Source organism: Aristolochia californica, unplaced genomic scaffold, assembly GCF_029961685.1.
Source record: "Aristolochia californica isolate CCGP_79_NKW_82.1479 unplaced genomic scaffold, dmAriCali1.0.hap1 SCAF_6, whole genome shotgun sequence".
In the NCBI taxonomy this organism is placed as follows: domain Eukaryota; kingdom Viridiplantae; phylum Streptophyta; class Magnoliopsida; order Piperales; family Aristolochiaceae; genus Aristolochia; species Aristolochia californica.
Genome location: NW_027182257.1, coordinates 2,712,792 through 2,737,388, shown reverse-complemented (window position 1 = coordinate 2,737,388; position 24,597 = coordinate 2,712,792). Strand labels below are relative to the sequence as shown.

Here is a 24,597-nt window from a genome sequence, read left to right as displayed (position 1 = left end):
CTAGGCAGTTATGGTCCTGGGTTGAGTACCTATGTCTTTCGCTCCTAACAGGCCGGTCTTTTGGGTAGTATTGGCTAGGTGCTTAACATTTGGTATCAGAGTTAGCGCTCGATCGCGAGTTCGAATCCCGGTGGACACATAGGCTGGATTAAGCGCACAAAGGCGTGAATACTGATAGGTCCTCGTGTAATCCTTGGGTCGGGTCAGTGTCGGTGTGCCGCCGTGGTCGTCGGCTCGCGATGGGGGGTGTGCTGTTATGGACTGGTATGGGCTAGCCCATAACACGACCCTAGTATGGGCTACGCAGTTATGGTCCTGGGTTGAGTACCTATGTCTTCCGCTCCTAATAGGCCGGTCTTTTGGGTAGTATTGGCTAGGTGCTTAACACACAACCAAAGGTAAAAATGTAATTAGCAACAGAAAAACCAGCAAAAACAAGATTCTTTTGATTTTAATCATTGTTGCAAAAAATAAAAAAAGCAAAACATAAAATGCCAGAGTTTACTTGTTTGGATGAACGCAAAGCTCATTGTAGTTTTGCACAAAATTGATTTGGTGAGCCATATGCAGTTGGGACTTGATTTGGAAAAAAGTCGCTGCTGAGCTCTAATCCCATTTACATTCATTGAGAACTTTGGCTACAGTGATGGCGATGATGGCGGCGTGCTAATGGGAGCGGGGCAGAAGGGAATGAAGCGACGCGATGGTGATGGCGAGGGTGAGGCAAGGGTGATGGCATGCAAATGGGAGTAGGTTCATGGGTTAGGCGAGTGATTAGGCGCAATGAGAAGACAGAAAAAACGGGGACCGAGAGGCGAGTTCCGCCGTTGATCAAGATCGAATGGCCAGGAATTCCATTTCGTATTTTTACATGAAATCGGGTTTTGTACCAGACCACCATATATATCTAAATTGGTATTTGGGAATTTCCCTAAAATACCCATTTAAAAAAAATCATTTAATTTTTTATTTAATGACGTGGCTTATGTGGTAGATGACGTGGTAAAAATAATGATGTGGCAGACGTGTCAATCTATGTTTACTACACTGATGACATGGCAACACATAAGCAATCAAAGCTTACGTCGCTTTTGATTGCACACATAGGCATTTGACCGGTCAAAGTTGGGTAGTTTTAGAAATATTTTGATGACGTCAGTGTTTTTGAAAATAATTTATTTTAAATGGGTATTTTAGGAAAATTCCCTTGATATTTTAGCATCCAACGAAACAACCAAGTCCAATCCACTCATTTATTCAGCACCCAACATGTTAAACTGATCCTTAGCACCTGTGTCTGGAATTAAAACTACTGATCCGGTAGTCTGGCGATTCTCAAGGTCTGCATGGGCTTGAGAGGCTTTCGACAGCGGGTAAGTGTGGTTAACATGAACCTTGAGCACACCTGCATCAACATTAGCAAATACTTCTCCAGCACATTCAAGTAGCTCGTCTCGAGTTGCATGGTACTGAACAAACGTTGGTCTTGTCAAGAATAGACCTTTCGCTGCAAGGGCTGATAGTGGGATTGGGTCTGGTGCTCCTGACGATTGCCCGCAGCTCACCATCCATCCCCGAGTCTTCAAACATGCCAATGATCCCTGAACATCAATAGAAGAGGCATTACCAAGGCATGCTCCAGTTTCAAATAGTAGAAAAGCCACCTTGGATCAGTTCTTACCTCGAATGTGTCCTTCCCAACGGAGTCATAGACCACATCAACTCCTTTCCCAGATGTGATCTCATTGACGCAAGCAACAAAATCTTCTTTTGTATAGATTATAACATGGCTGCATCCGTCTTGAGTGGCTTGAGCTGCTTTTGCCTCAGTTGACACAGTTCCAATTACAGTTGCACCAAGGGCATTTGCCCACTGGCAAAGTAAAGAGCCAACTCCGCCAGCTGCCGCGTGAACAAGGACCCTATGCCCAGCTTCAACCTGCATCAATGACATTATATACTATAAATGGTGTTCCTATCCCCAGTGACATTAGCTTGAAGCATAGAACATACCTTAAAGCATCGTCGAAGTAACAATTGTGCAGTCATACCCTTAACCATAACTGAAGCTGCAACAGTTGGAGATATAGAGGCTGGGACAGGCACCACAGCATTGGCAGGGAGGATCTGTTCTTCTGAGTAAGCACCCGTGATGATGCCATCATAAGCAACTAAATCCCCCTCTTCCAGTCCTCTCAATCCAGGCCCCACTGCAGTGATTACTCCAACTGCCTCAACCCCTACAACAACCTTAAATAAGTCCATAATATATTTGAATAGATCGTTTGTTTTACAAGAAGCTAATTAGAAGTTTTTGCAGAAGAGAGTAGTGATCAGACCTGGGGTAAAGGGCAAGGCAGTTCTGTAATATCCCTTGCGGAAATGCACATCGTAGTAGTTGAGTCCAATTGCTTTGTTTTTTACACGGATTTCACCTTCCTTGGGTTCCCCTATTTCTACATCTTCCAATTTCAGGACCTGCTTGTCATGTTTAATTAGTAAAACCTCTCTGATCACAGTCATTGATATCCAAAATTTGGATGTCAACGAACAGCTACAAAGAATTTATACAATAAGTTACACAGAACCAAAACAGAAAACCGCCTCCGGCTGCAATGCAATCAGAAGAGTATTCGAAAGAGAGAGACTTACCTCGGGTCCGCCATACTCATGGATCCTAATAGCTTTCACCATGGCTACTGCAAATGTCCTTCCCGGTGATCAGAACAAGAAGCAGCACTCTTCTTCTTTAAAACCGAGAGCTCTCCGTCCTCAACCAGAAGGGGCTCTTTAATCCTCTAACGCAACCATTGCATGTTCCGTCTTCTAAAAGGATTTTTCAACCCCTTGAACCTAGAATTCAAGTATCAAGGCTGCCACCTCCTGTCAGTGCCTTCCCTCACTTTTTAGTTGCATGCATTGATGGATCCATATCAACGGCCGCCTTGACCAATACGAGGTAAACCAGAACAGCAAGTTTTAGCATGAGTCGACAATCAACGAATACGTACGTACAAGTTCCATGTGAATGGACACCACGGGGCTTTGCTTTACAATGAAAGAGATTCGTTCTCGATCAATTTCAAGGACACAAGACGTATACGCTACAAGGATCGCGGAGAACTTTGTGAATGACTGACAAAGCGTCCTGGACCACTGATCAGCAGTTCAGTCCAACGTAGCTTCTCATAGCTGGGGATACGTATTCACATCCCCAACCACCACAGACGAAGCAATTACTGAAGTTATCGAATTTGTTTGGAAATTTGGGCCAATTATTGCGGTTTTCTGATCTGTCTGAAGTCATGGACTGATAAGAAAGTAGATGCAGAAAATGCCGCGGAGATGAAAATGTCCTGGACGGAAAGTAATACTCCGTGATTGGTCCCCCACAGGCCACATGGAACCTATTCATCATTGAATTTTCAACAATTCATAACTCTATTATTTATGGAAATTTCATAGATGTCATATTTTCGAATATGACCTAATTCCTAGTGCAGCCAAAACCTCATTAGATGAAAGGTGGGCCCTATTTTTTCAACAGTAAGGGCCCCAACCACCATGCTCTCCCCTCTTCTCCTCTATCTCTAAGAATATCTCAGCTCTCCCCCCTTCCCCATTCTTTTGTCACTAGGGGCTCTCTTGTCACTACCAAGAATACTGATTGGCTCCTCTTTGAGCATAAAAAAGAGGGAGGTGTGGCCCAACTCCTTCCTTCTTCTCCTTGTTCCAACTGAGAGCAGAAATGCATAGGAGGGAGTCCTCCCTCTCCCTCTGGTGATAGGAGGTTGGTCACAACTCCCTCACTCTTCATCGAAAAATTATTACAGAGTGGAGAGGGCTTCTGCCTCCCTCCCTCCCAGTAAAGAAAAAGAGGATGCTCATAACACCCTCCCACTTCATCGGAAAAGTATCGACAGAGCAGAGAGGAGGAAACCCTCCCTTCTCCCACTACACTGAATAAGAAAATGAAAAAAGAAGAAGAAGAGAACAAGAGTGTACCTGTAAGAGCTGAATGGAACTTGCTTCAAGCAAAGGTTTGAGAGAAATAACCAGTTAAGGCATGTCTAATCCTCTTGTCTTGCCTTTATGCAAGAGGGCATTTTGTAAAAGATTATGAACTAGCGCCAGCTTTCCATCTTTTGCTTAAATTTGGCTCCTTGAGACTAACGAGGTAGCTTGCCTCAAAAGCTCCGAAGAAAAAACGAGGCGAGTACTCAAGGCAACCTGAGCCGGCACAACATAATACTACATGTACTACTAGCAACACATTTTGTTTCAGCTGTACATCTTTCTCATCGAGACACATTTCGATGTTTATTAGAATATATTATAATATAATAATAGTCAAATATAATTTTGGTAAACTAATCATCCATGACTTCTCTTGACTCAAAGACCCCAAAAGAGTTTTAGACAGTTAATCCTACAATTTACTCTTTTATTTTTGTATGATTCCTATGTATAGATAGGGCTTATCTCCTCTTTGGTGTACCCAACATGAGAATTTGAGGAACCTTGAGTGAGACCCATGAGTGAGAGTTTTGAGGGTAGTTCTCCAAAGTGGAAGAAGAACGTTGACAGGATTGTTGTTGAGACTTTTCTAGCATGTAAACTGGTGGATGTTCTTGACGATTCTAGTGGATAGAACTAAGTGTATATGCATGTGTCTTCACATCCCCCCTCAAGCTGAACTGGGAGGCCAAACAGACATTGAGTTTGGGCTAATGAAATGAAGTTGTGTATGAGATAGGGGCTTGGTAAATACGTTTGCTAGCTGATTTATTGTAGGAATATGATGAACTTATACATATCCGTGTTATGAACCTAATAGTGGGCCGAGTCAGGCAAAGACACCACGGCTTAGTCAATTACTCTGACTGAGTCAGTTTTGTAGTCATTTAGTTTATTTTCAAGTTAAATGCCATGGAGGGGCAAAATTATAATTTTCTCTTGAACCTTGTGGACATGAACCCTATTTAAGGGACAACATGGAATGAAATGGACAAATCTAATTTCACCCAAAACATAGGATCGGCATTCTCCTCAATGAACCTTAAGATCGGTGTTCTCCTCAACAAACCCAGGATCGGTGTTCTCCCTCAATGAACCCAGGGTCTCGAGCTCCCCTTCGAGTTTGATTTTCTTCTTCTTCTTCTTCTTCTTCCCTGAGAATCGCCTTGTTAGATCCGGGGATCACAACAATTGGTATCAGAGCTGAAACAATGAGCGACTCGGGGATCGTTAATGAACTATGCGCATCAATCCGTCAAGTAATTCGGGAGAGGAAGGTCGCCGCAAAGGAACAGTCGCTGCTGTTCATTGATCTGACCTCAAATCTCTGATTTTGTAGTAGTGTACACAGAAAGAATTTTGGCAATACGTGATGAGATACGACAGTTTTTAATTGAAATGTCCGAGAAAGGGGCAAATTAGAGATACATCTGGATAAGGATTCGTAAGGGAAATTCGTCGTTACAAAATAAGACGGTGCAACCTATTTCTCGGCGAATAATTTCGTTATTCCAAATAGGGCCGACCTAAGTCCTCAAGCGTGGACGTCTAGCGTATACCTGTCTCGGAAATTTCTGAGACCCTGTTCGTCTTCGGGAACAGCCGTCCAACAGAGTGTCGATCTAAACCCTCCAAGAGTGGAAATCCCGAGCCGAAACCCAGCGTCGTTAGACCTCAAATCTCTTCGGAACAACCCGATTTGGGTTTGCAGGTTTTCGTTCGTCCAAAAGCCTCCTTCGTCAACACTATTAAGGTTGTTCGCCATTGGGAAAATCTTCCTAAGGGCATGAATTTCGGTGACAATGGAGTGGGAGGAAAGTTGGCATCGCCTCCACTTCTCATTCAACAGAGACATACCTCAACTCAGCGACATCAGTGCCAGGTGAGTCTTCAAATTCCTCTGCCCTGCGTGTAAAAATTTAGGAAAGGCACCCTCTGTTTTGGGATACCGGTCAACTGCAGCAAATTTTCTGTTGTGGGGACAACAAATTTTTTTTTTGGCAGTTTCTTCATCTCATTTCAACACGGGCTGACTCATTTTCTTTAATTTCCTCAAAGTCTCCAAATCCTCATTGTTTATGTCATGAGTATGGGGGTAGTGGCGGAGGTGATTATGGTGCCCCGCCTGACAGTGATGGTGGTGATCACGTTGGAAAGGGTGGCGGTAGCTATCCGGGGGGGTGGGTTACTTCTAGATATGGAGTGTGCCATTCAGGATCTTTTTACTGATTTACGTCCTCACATAAATCACAACTCCTCCATTGGGGAAGTTCGTGCAGCTCTGGTTGCGAGTGAGGAGCATGAGTAGAATGTTGTAACTGAGAAGGCTACCCTTGAGAAGCAAACAACAGACATTAAAATCAAGCCTCCGAAGGGTGTGATACTCTATGGAGAGCATGGTACTGGCAAAATGTTACTTGCAAAGACCGTGGCCAAGTCAACATTTTCCACTGTCTTGCGTGTCGTTGGTATTGACTTGGTTCAGAATCATCTAGGTGATGCCCCAAAATGGGTTAGGGAGCCTTTCAGGGTGGCTGATGATCTTCCTCTGTCTATTGTAGTTATTGATGAAATAAATGCAGGGGGCACAAAGAGGTATGATGCCCATTCAGAATTTGAAGTTAGGCAACTAAGGGAAGTAGCTGAGGTGGAGGGCAATTGTATTATTGATTATATTGATTTCATCACAGTAACGATGCCTCTGAATAGAGTGGCAAAAGAACACCACTTGTATAAGACTTTTGAAAATTATGACAAGGACAAGAGTGAATCCAGAGAGGGACCTGCTGGGTTTGTAGCACAAGGGTTCTACAGAGATCCACTCAGAGTTGGGTTTGCTATAAACTACAAGATAGATGTGGAAATGCTCAGTCGGATTCAGACAAGTGTGGGGTACTGGGTGGACATTGTGCCAATTGATATGGCAGGTACCACTAAAATGTTGAACTCAAAAAAACAGGGAAGACTTCCACTTGCTGTAGCAATGCCATTTGACGGTTTCAAAAAGGCTGGCCTTACTGCTAGGAGTCCAAAGGCAACAACAATAGTTGCTGCAAAGCAACAAGATGAGACACTGGGAGAATGAGGGAGGACAAATCAAATGCTTGCTGTTGGGTTCGAAGAGGAGGTGGAAGTTCATTTTAAAAAAAATCCGTCTGACTGACAGAGCAAGATTTTAGCAGCAACTATGCTTGAGCATATCTTAGAGATGAGAATTGGTTCGAACTTTGATAATCTTGCTAGAACAGATGGTGACTATGATATTAAGTTAGGTGTTGTTGATTTCTTTTATGAGCTTGACTCAGTTGCATTGAGTAAATTTGCTTTAAACATGTTATTAGTTTGTGTTTGCTCTAATGGAAATGTGCAAGATGAGGAGGGGGTAGAAATATCCACTTCTCATTACGACAGAGCAACTAAGATGTTGAATCCTTTTGATCACCCAATTCCAAGCTGTGTAGATTTTCAACTGCATGTCATGAGAACACTACACAAACTTAGTAAGGTTGAACACTCAAGAAAGTGGACCTTAACTGCATATTCTACAGAACAGGAACCTCTTGGCCTGATATATGTTGTCTTTGTTGGAACATGTCTAATTACCATGTATGCAAAGTGTGGAAGGTTAACTGAGGCAACTCAATTATTTAGTGAGGTCACAAGACGGAGTCCTGTTCTTGCAATACTATCATATCTTGTAACATAATTAATGGGAATGGTGAGCAAACGCCAGACAAGTTCAGGGAAATGCAGGCAAAAAGAGTGATGCAAGACAAGTTAGATGTTTCTGCTGGTGTCTCACAAACAGCAGCTGCACCAATTGAGCGGCTGAAGCTCTTGATCCAGAATCATGTTGAAATAATCAAATCTGGCAGGCTCTCTGAACCCTACAAGGGAAGTGGGGGAACCCTACAGAGTCATGCACTGCAACAACCGCATCATGGAAGAATGCTAGGCCCACATACGAGGAATCAGGAAATGCTTAGCACAATGGTAAGAGGGCTTGCGCTGGATGTCTAAGAACCTATTAATGATAATGCCGGTGGTATTGCTGAGATGGCAGGAATGCATCACAAAATTAGGGACAGAATAGATGCTCTTGATGCAGCTGGACAATGGTTCTCTGTCATTGTTGGACTAAGTGTTGGAGCTATGCTACCCTACTGGTTCTCTGCCTTGACCATGCGAAGTGTGGGAAGTGTAGCCTTAACATTGGTGGAAGAAGTTAGGACTGTTGATGGCTTACTTAAATGAAGATGCTTATGAGGCTCATGTTGTTGGTCCCTAGTATGGGATAAACAATACAGAGAGTGGAAAAAAAAATTATTTTTCAGGTAGAACCTACGGCTAACGAGGAGAACCTACATTGGCACACTTCCACCGATTATGTTGTCTAGTGGGCTGACACAGTTAAAGTGGGTGCTACTTGGGATGATGAGGATCAGTTTTGGCAAGCATACCCTACCTTCGAGCTTGAGAACAAGCTCGTTCTCCAAGAGGGGTATAATTAGGGGCGGCATCGAGCCGAGCCGAGTCCGAACCTGCTTATGTTCGAGCCGAGCTTGATTTAAATATTTCGAGCCGAGCTTCGAGCCGAGCCTCGTCTCGAGCCTAAAATTGTTATCGAGCTCAAGCCCAACGAGTTCGAGTTGAGCTTCGAGCCGAGCTCGAGCTTCAACATACATTTAAAACTTTTCAAAAAATATATATCGAATAAAATGTATATAAAATTATGCATACATTTTACATAAAATTAGGCATAACCTATATATATAATACGTGTATAAGATTGGGCATAACCTCTATTTAAAATTGAGCATAATCTATATATATAATACTTGTATAAAATTCGGCATGACCTATTCTTAAAATTGAGCATAATCAATATACATAATACCTGCATAAACACTATATAAACACTCCATAAAATTGTTTATACATTCCATAAATACTCCATGAAATTATTTATACACTCCATAAAATAGTCTAAACACTCCATATACTGCATAACATTATAAATAATCTCCATACAATAATCAAACACAACAAAATTAAATGAAATATCACTATCAATTTATAATCACCCAAATAAAAACTATAAATCCTTTAAATAAAATCCTATTACTATTAGAGACTTACTAGAAAATTACAAGAAATATTTTAAATTTTTCTTAGGAAAGTTAAATGGACCTCTTATTGCCTTTTCTAAGGAAATAAATAAAAATTAATAATTAATCTAATATATTATTATACTTATCGATAAATTTTTAATCACATAAAATGTCAAACACAATTGCTATAAAAATTGCCTCATGCTCAAAGTATTATATCATCAATTGTCAAATACTTATTCAAATTTTTCTATATGGTTTTCTAACCCATCTTGGCAATAAAATCTTACTTAGAAAATTATATGATTTTTTAAAAAGTATTTATAATTAGAAATATATTTTGAAAAAACATGAGGCACTAATGGTCCCTATATTTCTAATAAAAATGTTTTTTCAACACTTATTGAAAAAATTATTAATAGTCTCTAGAAACGTATTTCTACTAAAATATCTTTTCAATTTCTTTAAGAACCATGAGGAAGGGACAAAGAGTTTTTTTTCCTTGTTTATGATCTTGCACTTAGGGGTGGCTTTGAATAAATTATATATAAAATTATGCATACATTTTTAAAAAAATATAATGATAGGGGAGATTCAGGATTGAATTTCAATAATGGATTAAAATGCACCAATATTAATTTTTTTTTACTCCAATTGTTGTCTAGCTTGTTTTGTAATTTTTGGATCTGGCCATAATTTATTATGGCCTCCTTAGTGCCCCTAGATGAAAATTTTAATTCTAGGAAAAACTAAAAATATTTTTCCTATGATACATATTCCCAAAAAAACCTTTAAATAAAATCTTATTACTATTAGTGACTTCTTAGAAAATTAAAAGAAATATTTTAAAATTTTCTTAGGAAAGTTAAATGGACCTTTTATTGCTACTTCTAGGGAAATAAATAAAAATTAATAATCAATCTAATATATTATTATACTTATCGATAAATTTTTAATTAAATAAAATATCATACACAAAATTGCAATGAAAATTGCTTCATGCTAAAAGTATTACAGCATCAACTGTTAAATACTTATTCAAAAATTTTCTATACAGTTTTCTACCCCATCTTGGTACAAAAATCTTACTTAGAAAATTATATGATTTTTAATAAAACTTTTCAATTATAAAAATGTTTAAAAAAACATGAGACACTAATAGTTTATAAAAAATTATTTCTATAAATTTTATTTTTAATTTTTTCGAGAGATAAAGGAAGAGAGTTTAAGGAATTTTTTTTTTTTTTACTTTATGATCTCGCACGTGCGATCATCTTCACGCGGGGGAGGGGGGAGATTATTTTTCCCCTGAACTTAGGTTTTGGTTTTCCGTTGAGATGATGCGGAGGGAAGGGGGTTACGGCGCCGAGGAGTACCTGTCGTCGGGGATGACGGCTGCGACGGAGGCGGTGGTGACGGAAACAGAGGTGACGGCGAGGAGATGAAGAAATTGAACGAACGGCCACAGAGGCAGCCGACGACGGTAGAGACGGCCGGCGAACAACTGCAACGGCGGTAGAGGCGGCAACAACAACCGACGGGAGGGGCTCGACGGTGACGAGGGGAGGAAAAATTCATCCCCCCCCCTCCCTCTTGATCCCGCTCTTGCGCCCCCACTCTCGATCCCGATACTGATCCCGACTCACCTCGAGCCGGCTCACGAGCCAATGAACCGAACCTGGCTTCGGTCGAGCTCAGCTTGTTAAGGTAAACGAGCCGATTTTGTTGCTCGAGCTTGATAGATAACGAATCGAACCGAGCCGGTACCGAGCCGCTCACGACCGGCTCGATTCGAAGCCACCCCTAGGTGTAATGTTATGAACCCAATAGTGGACCGAGTCAGGCAGAGATACCACGACTGAGTCAATTACTCTAACTGAGTCAGTTATGTAGTCATTTAGTTTATTTTCAACTTAAATGCCATGAGGGGCAAAATTGTATTTTTTTCATGAACCTTGTGGTCATGAACCCTATTTAAGGGACGACATTGAATGAAATGGACAAGTCTAATTTCACCCAAAACATAGGATCGGTGTTCTCCTCAACGAACCCTAGGATCGGTGTTTTCCTCAATGAACCTAGGATCGGTGTTCTCCCTCAATGAACCCAGGGTCTCAAGCTCCCATTCGAGCTTGATTTTCTTCTTCTTCTTCTTCCCTGCGAATCACCTTGTGGGATCTGGGACCATAACAATCCGACTGTGACTTTCTCACAAATAAAGTGATAGTCAATGCCTATGTTTATGAAAGTGAAAAACAGGATTGTGAGAGAAATATGTATGCACTTAGATTATCATAAAGCAAAGAGGGAGGATGAAAAGACTAAATATATAGGTCCTTTAAGAGCAATTGAAGTCAAGTGACTTCAACACAAGTAGATGCCATAACTCTAAACTCGGTTTTCGTTGTAGAACAAGAGACTGAGGGTTTTTTTTAGGCCACTTGATAAGTTAGAGCCAAGAAAATTGCATATCCTGTTGTGGAGTGAGGGGTTAAAGGACAAACTCTAAATCAGCATGAGAAGGCTACCAGATTAAGAGAAGATAGTTTGATGAATAGAAGTCCATGATCATATGTGTCTTTTAAGTATCTAATTTTTTTTTTATTGTATAGTGGAAATTAGTCGGTGAGTGTATGAATTGAGTGACTAGATTCACTGAGTAGGAGATGTCTAGTTGAGTGAGAATGAGGTATTGAACTTCCCCTATAATACTATAGTATGAGTAGGATTTGAGTAAGGGAGGACTCGAAAGATCTATTTTAGTGTTATGAGTAAGGGGAGTAGAAACAAAAGTACTTGACTTCATTCTTGCCCTATGTAGGATATATATCTAATAAATATCGGGATACAGTTAAGAAGAAGCCCTTAGTAGTCAGATGAACTTGTCTTCCACCACATGAAAATATTAAAATCTGAATTCCTAAGGTTTAAGGGCTCATCCAAGTAGAAATCTAATTTAGATTTTGATATTTGTTCACTCATTCTCTCCTTAATATATGACTTAAACTCTGATAGATTGATCTCTTTAACAAGATCCATGCTTGTGGAAGATATATTCATCTATACATTGGACATTCCCCCCCTTTTTTGTATTCTCTCAAAAGCATATAAAAACATTCATGAACTGTATGAACCACTTCCCTCTTATCCATGTACAACTTACGATAGTATAACCCAATGATGTCCAATTTATACCTTAGATCCAACACAAATCTAATAGCCAAAACTAAAAAACAATTCTTCTAATACTTGTCAAATTTTTGTTGGAAGATAGGACACAAGCACACACGACCAAGGAAGACCTACATATCCAAGTGAGTTAGAAGATGGGCCTAAGCCCATAAGACCAAAGAAGACCCATGCATCCAAGAGATATAGAAGATGGGCTCTAGGCCCATAGACCCACTTATAATGATGGCAAAATGGTAAATAAAGGGTCATCTCATAAAGATAATATTGATGTAATTAGATTAAAGTTCCAGGGTTAAAACCCTAAACCCTAAGTTTAGGGGTATTATTGTAATACATTAGTTTCATTAATCTATAAATAGAGCTTCAGGGGGAGGGTTAAGACATCAACTCCATAACCTCTTCTTCCTTTAGTTTTCTCCCAGTGGGTCTCTCTCCCTTTTTCTCTATGAGCTAAATCCATGGAGTCCTGAAAATCAACATGGTATCAGAGCTTTGATTTTCAGCACTCCTAGTAAAGTTTCAGAATTACTGAAACCCGTTTTTTTCTTTTCCCGTATCTATATTTTTTTATAGTTGCTACAATTCAGGTTTTAGATTTTGTTCTTTGTTTATGGTATTTTTAAATTACTACTATCCTGCTCCATGCCGGCGTCGGGGAAGACGACAACGACTCTGGTTCTGTTTCTCGTGTAGAGACGAAAAGTTATTTTACATTATTGTTTGAAATATTGCCATCCAACGACACTTCGTTTATTTTCAGAAGGTCCCGATTGCTCTCTATCTGGTCTAAAGGAGAAATTTCACCGAAGCCAGAGAGCGGCCTTGAGTGTGTTTCGGCGTCTCAGCTCTCTGTTATTCCGTTGAGCAACATCTCCAAACAGAAGCCATCATCCGGGACTCGTATATTTTCCGCTAGTTGAAAGATTGTCGTCGCCAACCAGTTTCACGACCGGTCTCCTTCTCCGTCATCGGCAACTCCGACCAAGTTCCAAATAGAGTTGACGTCTTTCCAGCAACTGAGAATTGACTTTCTTCATTGTCGATTGTCATCTTCGACAACAAGAAGGATCTCCTTCACTGGCGTCAACAGTAGGATATCCTTGGTACACTCTCGAAAAGTTTCCTTCCTCTGCATTTCCATATTTGGACGTTGCTTCAACAACAACACTAGCGCTCTGCTCGACTCCAAGCGGAAGAAGAAGGCAATGTTGCCTTCTCCACTGTTGTTGCTGATTAAATTTTCTAGTTCTTCCGAGTTATTGTGGCTGATCTTTTATTTTCAGACATTCTTGATCCTTCATTGGTTATTTCTGAAAATTTTTTGATTGTCGCGATGATACATATTTGCATATCTGGTTTGCCGATCTCTTCGCCACAGGGAAGAAGACACTATAGAAAAATTATATGTTTCCTAACTTAGGAAACATGAATTAATGAGCATCATTTCCGTGCAGCCCGTGCCCAATCTAGCCCAACTCGAACAGGCGTTCCCGAGTACAACCGGCCTCCCCGAGGGCACTTACTGCTTCTGCCCCAGCAAGACCGAGTCAACTCGGGTCCGGGTCAATCGGACTTGGGATACTTATTTTCTGCCTCAGTATACGTGTCTGGACCAAAGCTTATAAATATTTCTGCAGCGACTTGGATATATTGGTCTACTATTTCACTCGACGTGACTTGGGTAAATTTTTTCTCTAGCTGGATTATTATTTTGAAGAATTGACAGATAATTCCTTAGTTAGTGTATTATTTGTTACAGATATGTGCATTAGATTATTTCATGGGTAAATTTTACAAGGATTATTTTAGTTCATGTTATATAGGCCCAAGCCCATTTCAGCTACTACTATTGTGTCTTTTTGGATGAGACATTATTATTGAAGAAGAGGTCCTTTTCTCATACCATAATTATTTGACTCTAAAAAACTTCACGGTTGTGACACCATGAGAGTTGGTGCCCAGATTAAGACACCATCATTTATTTAACTCTAAAAAATATCACAGTTGAGACACCATGAGAGCCAGTGTTCGGATTGGGACACCATGATAAATAAGCCCATTTCCACCTATTAATGTTATTTATTACTCTACCAATTGAGAGTCGTTGTCCTGTGGAGGGACATGATGGTGGAGGTGGACACTTCAGCGCAATGCCAATAGACACTACCTACAGAAGACGGAGTGTGCCCTACATCCAGCATAAGTTAAGACTAGAGTATGGTGCAATGTCTTAGAGGCTAGGAGTGATTTACTCTCCCTTATATTATGCCAGCTGGGCCTCATGAACGAGAGCACCAGCGTGAGGGGGTGTTGGAAGATGAAGGCATATTGGAATATGTGCCATTTTATACAAAAAAAGATTTTATACATCATTTACAGCAAGCTGGGAGTTCATGCTATTCTATCACCCCCAGCTTGAGGGGGAATATTGGAAGATAGGGCCCAAGCTCACACGACCAAGGAATGCTCACATATCCAAGTGTGTTGGAAGATGGGCCCAAACCCATAAGACCAAAGAAGACCCATGCATCCAAGAGATATAGAAGACGGGCTCAAGGCCCACAAACCAAGGAGAAGGCCCATAGGCCCACATACAATGATGGCAGGATGGTAAATAAAGGGTCATCTCATAGAGATAACATTGATGTAATTAGATTAAAGTTCTAGGGTTAAAACCCTAAACCCTAAGTTTAGGGTATTATTGTAATACAGTAGTTTCATTAATCTATAAATACAACTTTAGGCGGAGGGTTAGGACATCAAGTCCATAACCTCTTCTCCTTCAGTTTTCTCCCAATGAGTCTCTCTCCCTTTTTCTTCATGAGTTAAATTTATAGAGTCTTGAAAATCAACAATTTTCTAGGCATTTATTGTGTCATCAAGCAAACAACATAATCCCTGGACTCACTTCACCTAGTTAATGCTAACTTAATGTCACACATTTTTTCAATGAAAATGTTAAAGTTGGGGTATCTAGTAGTTGATAATAACTCAATTACCTTACTAAACACATCCAATCTAGAACATATTTTGTTTTCCATTTTCCACTCTTCTTTAGTTTGCAATTCCATGTTCAAACTTTCATGTTGTTTCAAACATACAAATAAATCTTTATATTTTATAGCCACTTGAAGCATCATACAGATAGAGTTTTATTGGATTTTACAATCCAAAATTATCTTCTTCTTTACAAGAAATTCTTAAGTGGAAAGTCATCCCTTCAAACTTCTCAACTCTCTAAGGGCTTACAGTCCCATACACAACCCAATATCTTAAAATATATATTTCTTTTTTATCTGTCCAAGGATTTCTTGAACAACCATGTTTAAAATATGGGCAGTACATCAAACATGTAAAAATTTTCCATCAAGCAAAAGAGAATGGGAAAATCGTTTCGTAAGTAATGCTATACAAGCATCATTAATAGAACAATTGTGTATAACTCCTTTGGACCTGTCAAAGCCTGTCAGAAATCCTCCTACAAAATGTCATTTGCTATCTCTTGTCTTTCTTTAAAAGTCCAAGACGTAAAAAACAAAACAAGTGACAACAATTTGTTCTTTTTGCCCTATATTCGAAATGTAAAGAATTTGATTTAAATTCCCGATTCTGTGTAAGATGCCAGAGATGTAGAGGTAGTCTGGCTTTGACGAACGTGAGAGATAGCGCCATAAAGAAAATTTTCAGGCTTTGTTTCCTGTAAGATGGGGTGTTCCACGAGCTTCACGCTTTTGTTGGATTCTATCCAATCTGGTCTTCTTTAATTGCAACTGGGGAGCAGGAGCCAACCGCGTTTTAAGAAGAAATGGGAAACACTTGAAAGTTGAAATCAGTACCAACAAATAAAAAGGCAAACGCTCTTCCTCCTATCTTTGTGCATGACTTCGCACAAAGGAGGAAGTGCTGCTCCCTTCCTTTTGTCATCAATAAGTGGAATAGCAACCCATCTTGGACTAGAAAAGAGACAAGAGGTAATGACGACGGAAGGAGGGAAAATGCCAGCTTTCCCATTGGTAATGGAAGGAGTGGAGGGGCCTCTCCTCTTTTTCTGTTCTCTTTCCGAAGTGAGAGAGAGCTGAAAGAGAGTGCTCCATTGCCCTCCTCGTTTTTTCCTGGTTTATTACTGGTTGTTGGGTATAAGAGAATAAAATAATCTAGGTTTATAAATAGAGAATAAAAACACATGCAAAGCAAGAAGTGCTTAATTTGTTTTTAATTTTCGACCTTCCTGGACGCCAGATTAGTCGGTTTGGAATCGAGTGCCTGCAACATAAAAGAATCACACGATCATAAAATAGTCAACCGTGTTTAGATATAAATCTGTTGGAGAGCCCTCGATGTTAATCAAGAAGAGAATTGCGGGTTTCTGTAGCTTCTCGTTCTCCCTAGCAACGACATTTTCTGTAGCCATGGTGAAAGTGATTAGAGTCTACGAGCATGGCGGACCAGAGGTATCAGTCTCTGTCTTTCGAATAGTGATCTTCTGATCTCTTCGACGGGCTTTTTATATTCAATCCTTGGATAAAAGTAAACTGATAGAGTCGCACCGGGAGACGCTTTTGTTATGGTTGTTTGTATAAATTTCTGTCTATCTTGGTTCTCATTAAATTTTCACTCAGCTGGCAATGATCGTCACCACCCAACACTTGGATATCGCTTGTTTTATTCCATTTTGAAATTTTTTACAGACTGTGATCAGGCGTTTTCTATTTGAACATGACAAGCAGGTCCTGAAGTTTGAAGATGTAGAAGTCGGACAGCCAAAGGAAGGTGAAATCCGACTCAAAATCAAAGCTGTTGGACTCAACTTCTATGATATATATTTCCGCAAGGGAGTAAAAAAAACTGCCTTGCCCTTTATCCCAGGTCTGATAGCAATTCTTTCCAGCAAAAAAGGTTTAATCAGTTTGTTTTCGCACCAAATACCAATTAGTAGATTGGTTTTGTAGGAGTTGAGGCAGCTGGAGAAGTGACTGCAGTAGGGCCTGGATTAACAGGACTGAAAGTGGGGGATCTAGTTGCTTATAGTGGCGTTCCCATGGGTGCTTACGCAGAAGAAATGATACTCCCTGCCATTTCTGTGGTGCCAGTCCCATCCTCTGTATCTCCAATTGTTGCCGCTTCGGTTTTGCTCAAGGGTCTGACAGCACAGTTCTTACTCCGCCAATGCTTTAAGGTATCTTCTATGCTTAGACCTATGAGGATTAAAACATGATCTATAACTCCAATTATAGTATAGATGTTCGCTGTTGCAGGTTGAAGCTGGGCATACTCTCCTTGTGCATGCGGCAGCCGGAGCACTTGGCTCTCTACTTTGCCAGTGGGCAAATGCCCTTGGTGCAACTGTGATTGGAACCGTGTCCAGTGAGGCCAAAGCAGCTCAAGCCACTGAAGATGGATGCCACCATGTCATAATCTACAAGAAAGAAGATTTTGTAGCTCGTGTCAACGAGATAACATCTGGGAACGGAGTTGATGTGGTCTATGACTCTGTTGGGAAGGACACATTCGAGGGATCATTGGCTTGCTTGAAGACACGGGGATGGATGATCAGCTTCGGGCAGTCGTCAGGAGCACCAGACCCAGTCCCACTGTCAATCCTTGCAGAAAAAAGTTTGTTCTTGACAAGACCTACGTACCTTCAGTACATTACAACTCCAGACAAGCTACTTGAATGCGCCGGAGAAGTGTTTGCTAATGTTACAGCGGGTGTGCTAAAGGTTCGTGTTAACCACACTTACCCTCTGTCGCAAGCAGCTCAAGCCCATGCAGACCTTGAGAATCGCCAAACTGCAGGGTCGATTGTTTTGATTCCAGACTTCAGTATTTTTTGAGATGCCATTGAACTTGGGATGACCATTAGAGTCATTCATTCACGTCAATATTGTCTTTTGTTGCTAATATTATATCTGCTAATGAGTTCCACCCTTTTATTGAATTCTCTATCCACTTTAGTCCTCTTTAAATGTAGCTAGAGAGCCAGGCATGTTTTAAGAAGAATGGCGAGAATAAAATGAAATGCTTTGAAGAATTGATTGAGACACATTAAAGTTAAGACCACGAGACTTAGTATGTTCTTCCTCTAAAGAATCGATTGTAAATAAATTAAAGAATGTTATTGATGTAGAGGGATTAACGAAAAAATATTTTGTCATTGACTTGAAAATCAAGTAAAAATATTTATTCCTTGTATAGGAAACTCATTCATCGACATTGTTAAGGATGGGATAACATGGAGTTTGGATTAGGGAGTATTCTCATACAGTTCTCTCATTACTTAGAAATACATGTATTGGGTAGTTTTCATTGGTTTTATCACTCTCTTACCCATAAGTTTCATATAACAAAGTATATACCGCTGGAAAGATATTTAAGTCTAGTTTCTAAATCAAAAGGAATTTTTTAAATTAGAGTTTTATTTAGAGATAAATTGGAATTTTAAGCAAAGGTCAAGGAGTAGAAAAGTTTCAAATAATAATGGCAAAAACCCTTAATTTTCTGACCAGGTTGTACTAACATGACTGAGATTTTATATGGAGAGTTATATCTCAAAATAAATCTATGTGAGTTTAAACTGTTTCTCAATTTGATTTTTTGAGAGAGAGGTATCCACACTGTAAGAATCAAAAGTCATGTTGATAGCCTATTGCATGCGAAAATCTGAGTCTAAGCCAATTTTTTTGCTTCACTTTTTGAGTTGCTAATATTAGTTAATTTTTCTACTTGTTTTCAAACTTTAGTTAAGTTTTTACCTACTTGAGTATCATTTCTTCCTTAAAATTTTATTTTATTTGACCTCACATTACATTAGTTTCCTTAAGAGAAGTCTTTCCCTATGAGTTTAGTTTCCTTTTTGACAAAGTTTGAGATTTTTTATTTAGAAAGTGTTGTTTCCTCATTCTAAATTCCAAATATTAATGTCCTAAATCTCTCTTATTCTATAATTTATCTCTTGATTCTTTACTTTCCAAATTGGTCAAGTTGTGTTAAAAAATAATTGCCTTATATGAAAAGTCTTTGTTTAGAAAGTTTTTATTATTATATTCCATCTCAAGACTTTTTTATTGAGATTTTTTTAAAGTTTCCTCAATCTTCATGCTCATAGAGGAATTAATTTTTTATCTCCCTCTTGGGTCATACTTGGTTAAATTTGTTAAGTTATTTCAATACTACTGTTACAGTCTCCTTCTTATTACGATGGTGGTTATTTTCTCTTCATTTAAACCCTCATTACCATTTTACTCAGTTATCTTTCTCCTACCATCCTTTTTTTTACTCTCATTTATCCTCCCCTTGGTGTGTTGCTTTGGTTGGTCCTCTTTTTTTATATATGGGTATTTTTAAGTCCATTGAGATTTTTTATTGGTTCCCTTTAGATTTTTATTGCCATATTTTTAGTGAAAGGTATTACCCTTTTTAGTGATTATTATCACTATTTTGTTTGAAATCCTTTGAGGTTAGTTTTGATTCTTGCTTTATCACCCATATTTTTTTTATTTTTGAGAGTCACATCCGATTGAGTACTTATCCTTGGGACACCTTTGATGGGGAAGATAATTACTATAGTTTTTTTATTTTTTTTTAAAGTTGGTATCATTGCCATTACCTCCCAAGTTGAGGAGGAGAATAGAAAGAGAAGTATGAAGGATAATATTGGAAGTTGAGCGCTGCAATGGTTGCGGCTCCTTCCAAATTGAAATATGGGTGTTTCTATCGGTTGAGAAGAAGAAGTGTCCACAATAAAGAATTCCACATGTTATAGTAATCAAATTTTATGTGACTAAAATATCCAACTAAGGAGGAGAACAAGATGAAGATTACAAGCAAGATTGAACAAGAACAAGATGAGTCAAAGCAAGACAACCAAAATTTCTTTTTCAAGCATACAAGTTTCTTGACCAAGAATATTTGCAAGTGAAGTTACAAACACCAACTTGAGGGAGAGTGTTAAAAGACACTTACGTGTGTAGGGGTGGCATGGCTAGCAAATAAAAAAAGTTCATGAGATGGCATAGAATTGTAATTATGCAAGCTAGTGTATGTCTTCTTATGCCTTTTCCTTTTGAAGCATGTAGCCCTAAGGGCATTGTAGACATTGTATATACATTCCCATAAATATAAATACAACCTTAAGGAATAGGGTAGATCATTCAAGTCGCTTCTTCTTGGCTCAAATTCTTCTATAAACCTCTCTCTCTCTTTTCCTTTTTTTTTTTTCTCTCCCTTGGTTTCTTCTCTCCTCTCTCCCAAAAGAGAGAGTTCCTCTCATTTCTCCTTCCCTTGAGAATTCTTGGGTTTATATTTTGGCCCAAGTTTGATTCACCAATGAAATTTGTCTATTTATGTATTCCAAGTGAATGAATGACTCTAATAGTCATCCCATGTTCAATGGCATCTCAGAAAATCCAGTAACAAATTCAATGCTATTTAAAATGTGTATAGATATATATTAGCAAGTACTGAAGTGTGGAATCAAAACAATCGACCCAGCAGTTTGGCGATTTTCAAGGTCTGCATGGGCTTGAGCTGCTTGCGACAGGGGGTAGGTGTGGTTAACACGAACCTTTAGCACACCCGCTGTAACATTAGCAAACACTTTTCCGGCGCATTCAAGTAGCATGTCTTGAGATGTAATGTACTGAGGGTATGTAGGTCTTGTCAAGAACAAACTTTTTTCTGCAAGGATTGACAGTGGGACTGGGTCTGGTGCTCCTGACGACTGCCCGAAGCTGATCATCCATCCCTGTGTCTTCAAGCAAGCCAATGATCCTTCCCAACAGAGTCATAGACCACATCAACTCTGTTCCCAGATGTTATCTCGTTGATACGAGCAACAAAATCTTCTTTCTTGTAGATTATTACATGGTGGCATCCATCTTCAGTGCCTTGAGCTGCTTTGGCCTCACTTGACACAATTCCAATCACAGTTGCACCAAGGGCATTTGTCCTCTGGCAAAGTAGAGAGCCAAGTGCTCCGGCTGCCGCATGCACAAGGAGAGTATGCCCAGCTTCAACCTGCAACAGCGAACAGCTATATTATAATTGGAGTTATAGATCATGATGTTTTAATCCTCATAGATCTAAAGCATAGAAGATACCTTAAAGCATTGGCGGAGTAAAAACTGTGCAGTCAGACCCTGAGCAAAACTGAAGCGGCAACAATTGGAGATACAGAGGATGGGACTGGCACGACAGAAGTGGCAGGGAGTATCATTCATTCTGCGTAAGCACCCATGGGAACGCCACTATAAGCAACTAGATCCCCCACTTTCAGTCCTGTTAATCCAGGCCCTACTGCAGTCACTACTCCAGCTGCCTCAACTCCTACAAAACCTATCTACTAATTGGTATTTGGTGCGAAAACAAACCGATTAAACCTTTTTTGCTGGAAAGAATTGCGAACAGACCTGGTATAAAGGGCAAGGAAGTTTTTTTTACTCCCTTGCGGAAATATATATCATAGAAGTTGAGTCCAACAGCTTTGATTTTGAGTCGGATTTCGCCTTCCCTTGGCTGTCCTACTTCTACACCTTCAAACTTCAGAACCTGCTTGTCATGTTCAAATAGAAAACGCCCTGATCATAGTCTGTAAAATTTTCAAAATGGAATAAAACAGGCGATATCCAAGTATTGGGTGGTGACGATCTTTGTCAGCGGAGTGAAAATTTAAGGAAATTTTGCCAAAATACCAATTTGAAAAAACTTATTTATGAAAACAACGACAATTTCAACTTATTTGCAAAACTACCAAACTTTGACCGGTCCACTGTACATGTGGATAGTCAAATGCAACATGTAAGCTTTGACCGCTTACGTGTTGACACCTCATCAGTGCGGTATGGTAGTTGAACACATGGGCAACCACGTCATTATTTTTACACACATGTCATCTGACACGTCATTATCAATTTCCCTCATTGCCCCGTCATCTCTCACCACGTCAGCTCACTCCACGTAAGCCCTTCGTTATATTTTTTTCGTCTAATGTTTCTTCTTTGATCTTTCTCCTCTCCTCTCCTCTCACCCTCGCTCCTGCTACCGCCTCTCCCCTGCTGTCGCCGCTTGGCCACGACCGCTCCCCTTTTGTCGCCGCTCGGCCTCGGCCGCTCCCTTGCTGTCGCGGCTAGGCCACAACCGCTCCCCTGCTGCCACCGATCGGCCTCGGCCGCTCCCCTGCTGCCGCCGCTAAGCCACGACCGCTCCCCTGTTGCCGCCGCTTGGCCTCGCCCTCGACTCCCCCCTCTCAACCGCTCTCTCTTCGTCTCAACCTCATCTCTCGTTCTTCTTCTCCGTTCCCCTTTGTTCATCCTCTCGCCGCCCTTTCTCTCAAAATCGAAGCCCTACTCACCCTCCAAACCCGAATATGAATTTCAAAAGCCGATTTAGGAGGGTGATTTTTTAGGGTTTTTTTTAATTGAATCTAATTATTGTATTTAATTATAATGTTGATTTGAATTTAGGTGTTTAATTACTGTATTATTTTTTGTGATTTACTGTTTAATTTCTGATTTTATGTTAATGAAATTTCTGCCAAATTTAAATTATTGTAAAGTTTTGTAAGATTTTTAATTAAATAATATATTTTTTAATAATTTATTATTTTGTAAATAAGGTGATAAAAAGTATACAAATAAATTATATTTTTAAACACTAAAACAACTTTTTTGTATTTTTTTAATTTATAAATATTTTAAATGGATAATATATGGGTAAGACTTAAGAGTAAGATTTTTTAAATTTTTAAATATTTTAAATTCATAATAAATGGGTAAGAGTTAGATTTTTTCTATTTATAAATATTTAAAATTTGTAAATATTATTATTTTGTAAATAAGGTGATAAAAAGTATACAAATAAATTGTATTTTTAAACTCTAAAATAATTTTTTGGTATTTTTTTAATTTATAAATATTTTAAATCTAATTAATTTACTTATTTTATTTTATTTTTAGGGTTTAGGGTTTATTTGAAGAAATAAAAAGTGTAACGATTTTTTTAATTAATAAATATTTTAATTGATATTAAATGGTGTTAAATAAGTAAGAGTTAATTTTTTAATTGTTTATTAATTTTTTTAATAATTTATTATTTTAGATATAAGGTAATAAAAAGTATATTTGATTTTTTTAAAATTTATTCAAAATTTTATCATGTTATGACGTGGCAGAATAAATGTCAACTATACTGACGTGGTAGATGATGTGTTAATCTACAGTATCGCACTGATGACGTAGCACGCCTAAGCAGTCAAAGCTTACGTGTCGCCTTTGACTGTCCACATGTACAATGGACCGGTCAAAGTTCAGTAGTTTTGCAAATAAGTTGAGGTTGTCATTGTTTTCATAAATAAGTTTTTTCAAACTGGTATTTTGGTAAAAAACCCAAAATTTAATGAGAACCAAGATAGAAAGTTATACAAACAACCATAACAAAATTGTCTCGAGGTGCGACGCTATCAGTTTACTTTTTATCCAAGGATTGAATATAAAAAGCCCGTCGAAGAGATCAGAAGATCAGTATTCGAAAGACGGAGACTGATACCTCGAGTCCGCCATGCTCGTAGACTCTAACCGCTTTCACCATGGCTACAGCAAATGTCGTTGCTGGGGAGAACGAGAAGCCACAGAAACCAGCAATCTTCTTCCTTAATAACATCGAGGGCTTTCCAACAGATTTATATCTAAAAACGGTAGACTATTTTATGATCGTGTGATTCTTTTATGTTGCAGGCACTCGATTCCAGACCGATTAATCTGGCGTCCAGGAAGGTCGAAAATTAAAAACAAATTAGCCACTCCTTGCTTTGCATGTGATTTTATTATCCATTTATGAACCAAGAGTATTTTACTCTCTTATACCCAGCAACCAGGAATAAATAAGACTTCACATGTGTGCTCTCTGAAGTGGTTCATTTTTGTATAAACAAGGGGTATGGATCTGAATCCGATCAGTTAAAAGATTTTCTGGATATATAGTGCTAGACATGAGGGGTTTGACCTTCAGGTGCTTGCTTCATGTTTTCGAGGTTAATCTGAAAATCTGACAATGGGTACCACAGGAGAGATTGAAAATCTGTGATTGGTTTCTTAAATGCAATCTAATGATCAAATTTATTTGAATAAAACCTATGAAATAATAAAATTATTTCATTTAGATCATTCTGTAATAGAAGAGGGGAGGCCCTTTCGTCGTCATTACGAGAGGCTGTTGGTCCCTCTTCCCATTACTGGTTCGGAGAGTGGTTGTGTTCTCCTGTTGCTAGTGGGAAAGGTGATTG

The 24,597-nt window shown here is 39.2% G+C and overlaps 2 protein-coding genes and 1 pseudogene across 2 annotated transcripts; 1 reads left to right on the top strand and 2 right to left on the bottom strand.

The window, feature by feature from the left end:
- Positions 1-1,253: 1,253 nt before the first annotated feature.
- On the bottom strand, positions 1,254-2,710 carry LOC137934317 (uncharacterized). The gene is made up of 5 exons (XM_068778600.1): positions 2,653-2,710; positions 2,340-2,478; positions 2,014-2,240; positions 1,682-1,939; positions 1,254-1,601 (listed from the first exon to the last, which is right to left on the bottom strand). The coding sequence occupies exons 1-5, from the start codon at positions 2,692-2,694 to the stop codon at positions 1,254-1,256; spliced, it is 1,014 nt and encodes a 337-aa protein (XP_068634701.1). The 5' UTR covers positions 2,695-2,710.
- A 14,019-nt stretch (positions 2,711-16,729) lies between these two features.
- Positions 16,730-18,154, top strand: LOC137934316 (uncharacterized). The gene is made up of 4 exons (XM_068778599.1): positions 16,730-16,771; positions 17,048-17,186; positions 17,270-17,496; positions 17,576-18,154. Exons 1-4 carry the CDS (start codon positions 16,730-16,732, stop codon positions 18,152-18,154), a joined length of 987 nt encoding a protein of 328 aa, XP_068634700.1.
- Positions 18,155-20,769: 2,615 nt separating this feature from the next.
- On the bottom strand, positions 20,770-23,903 carry LOC137934315 (uncharacterized; annotated as a pseudogene).
- Between the last annotated feature and the right edge of the window lie 694 nt (positions 23,904-24,597).

Coding starts and splice junctions, on each gene's coding strand:
- LOC137934317 (XM_068778600.1), bottom strand. CDS start 2,694: ATGGTGAAAGCTATTAGGATCCATGAGTATGGCGGACCCGAG. Junction 2,479..2,652: donor ATGAGTATGGCGGACCCGAG/GTAAGTCTCTCT, acceptor CATGACAAGCAG/GTCCTGAAATTGGAAGATGT. Junction 1,940..2,013: donor TACTTCGACGATGCTTTAAG/GTATGTTCTATG, acceptor TCATTGATGCAG/GTTGAAGCTGGGCATAGGGT.
- LOC137934316 (XM_068778599.1), top strand. CDS start 16,730: ATGGTGAAAGTGATTAGAGTCTACGAGCATGGCGGACCAGAG. Junction 17,187..17,269: donor TGCCTTGCCCTTTATCCCAG/GTCTGATAGCAA, acceptor TTGGTTTTGTAG/GAGTTGAGGCAGCTGGAGAA. Junction 17,497..17,575: donor TACTCCGCCAATGCTTTAAG/GTATCTTCTATG, acceptor TCGCTGTTGCAG/GTTGAAGCTGGGCATACTCT.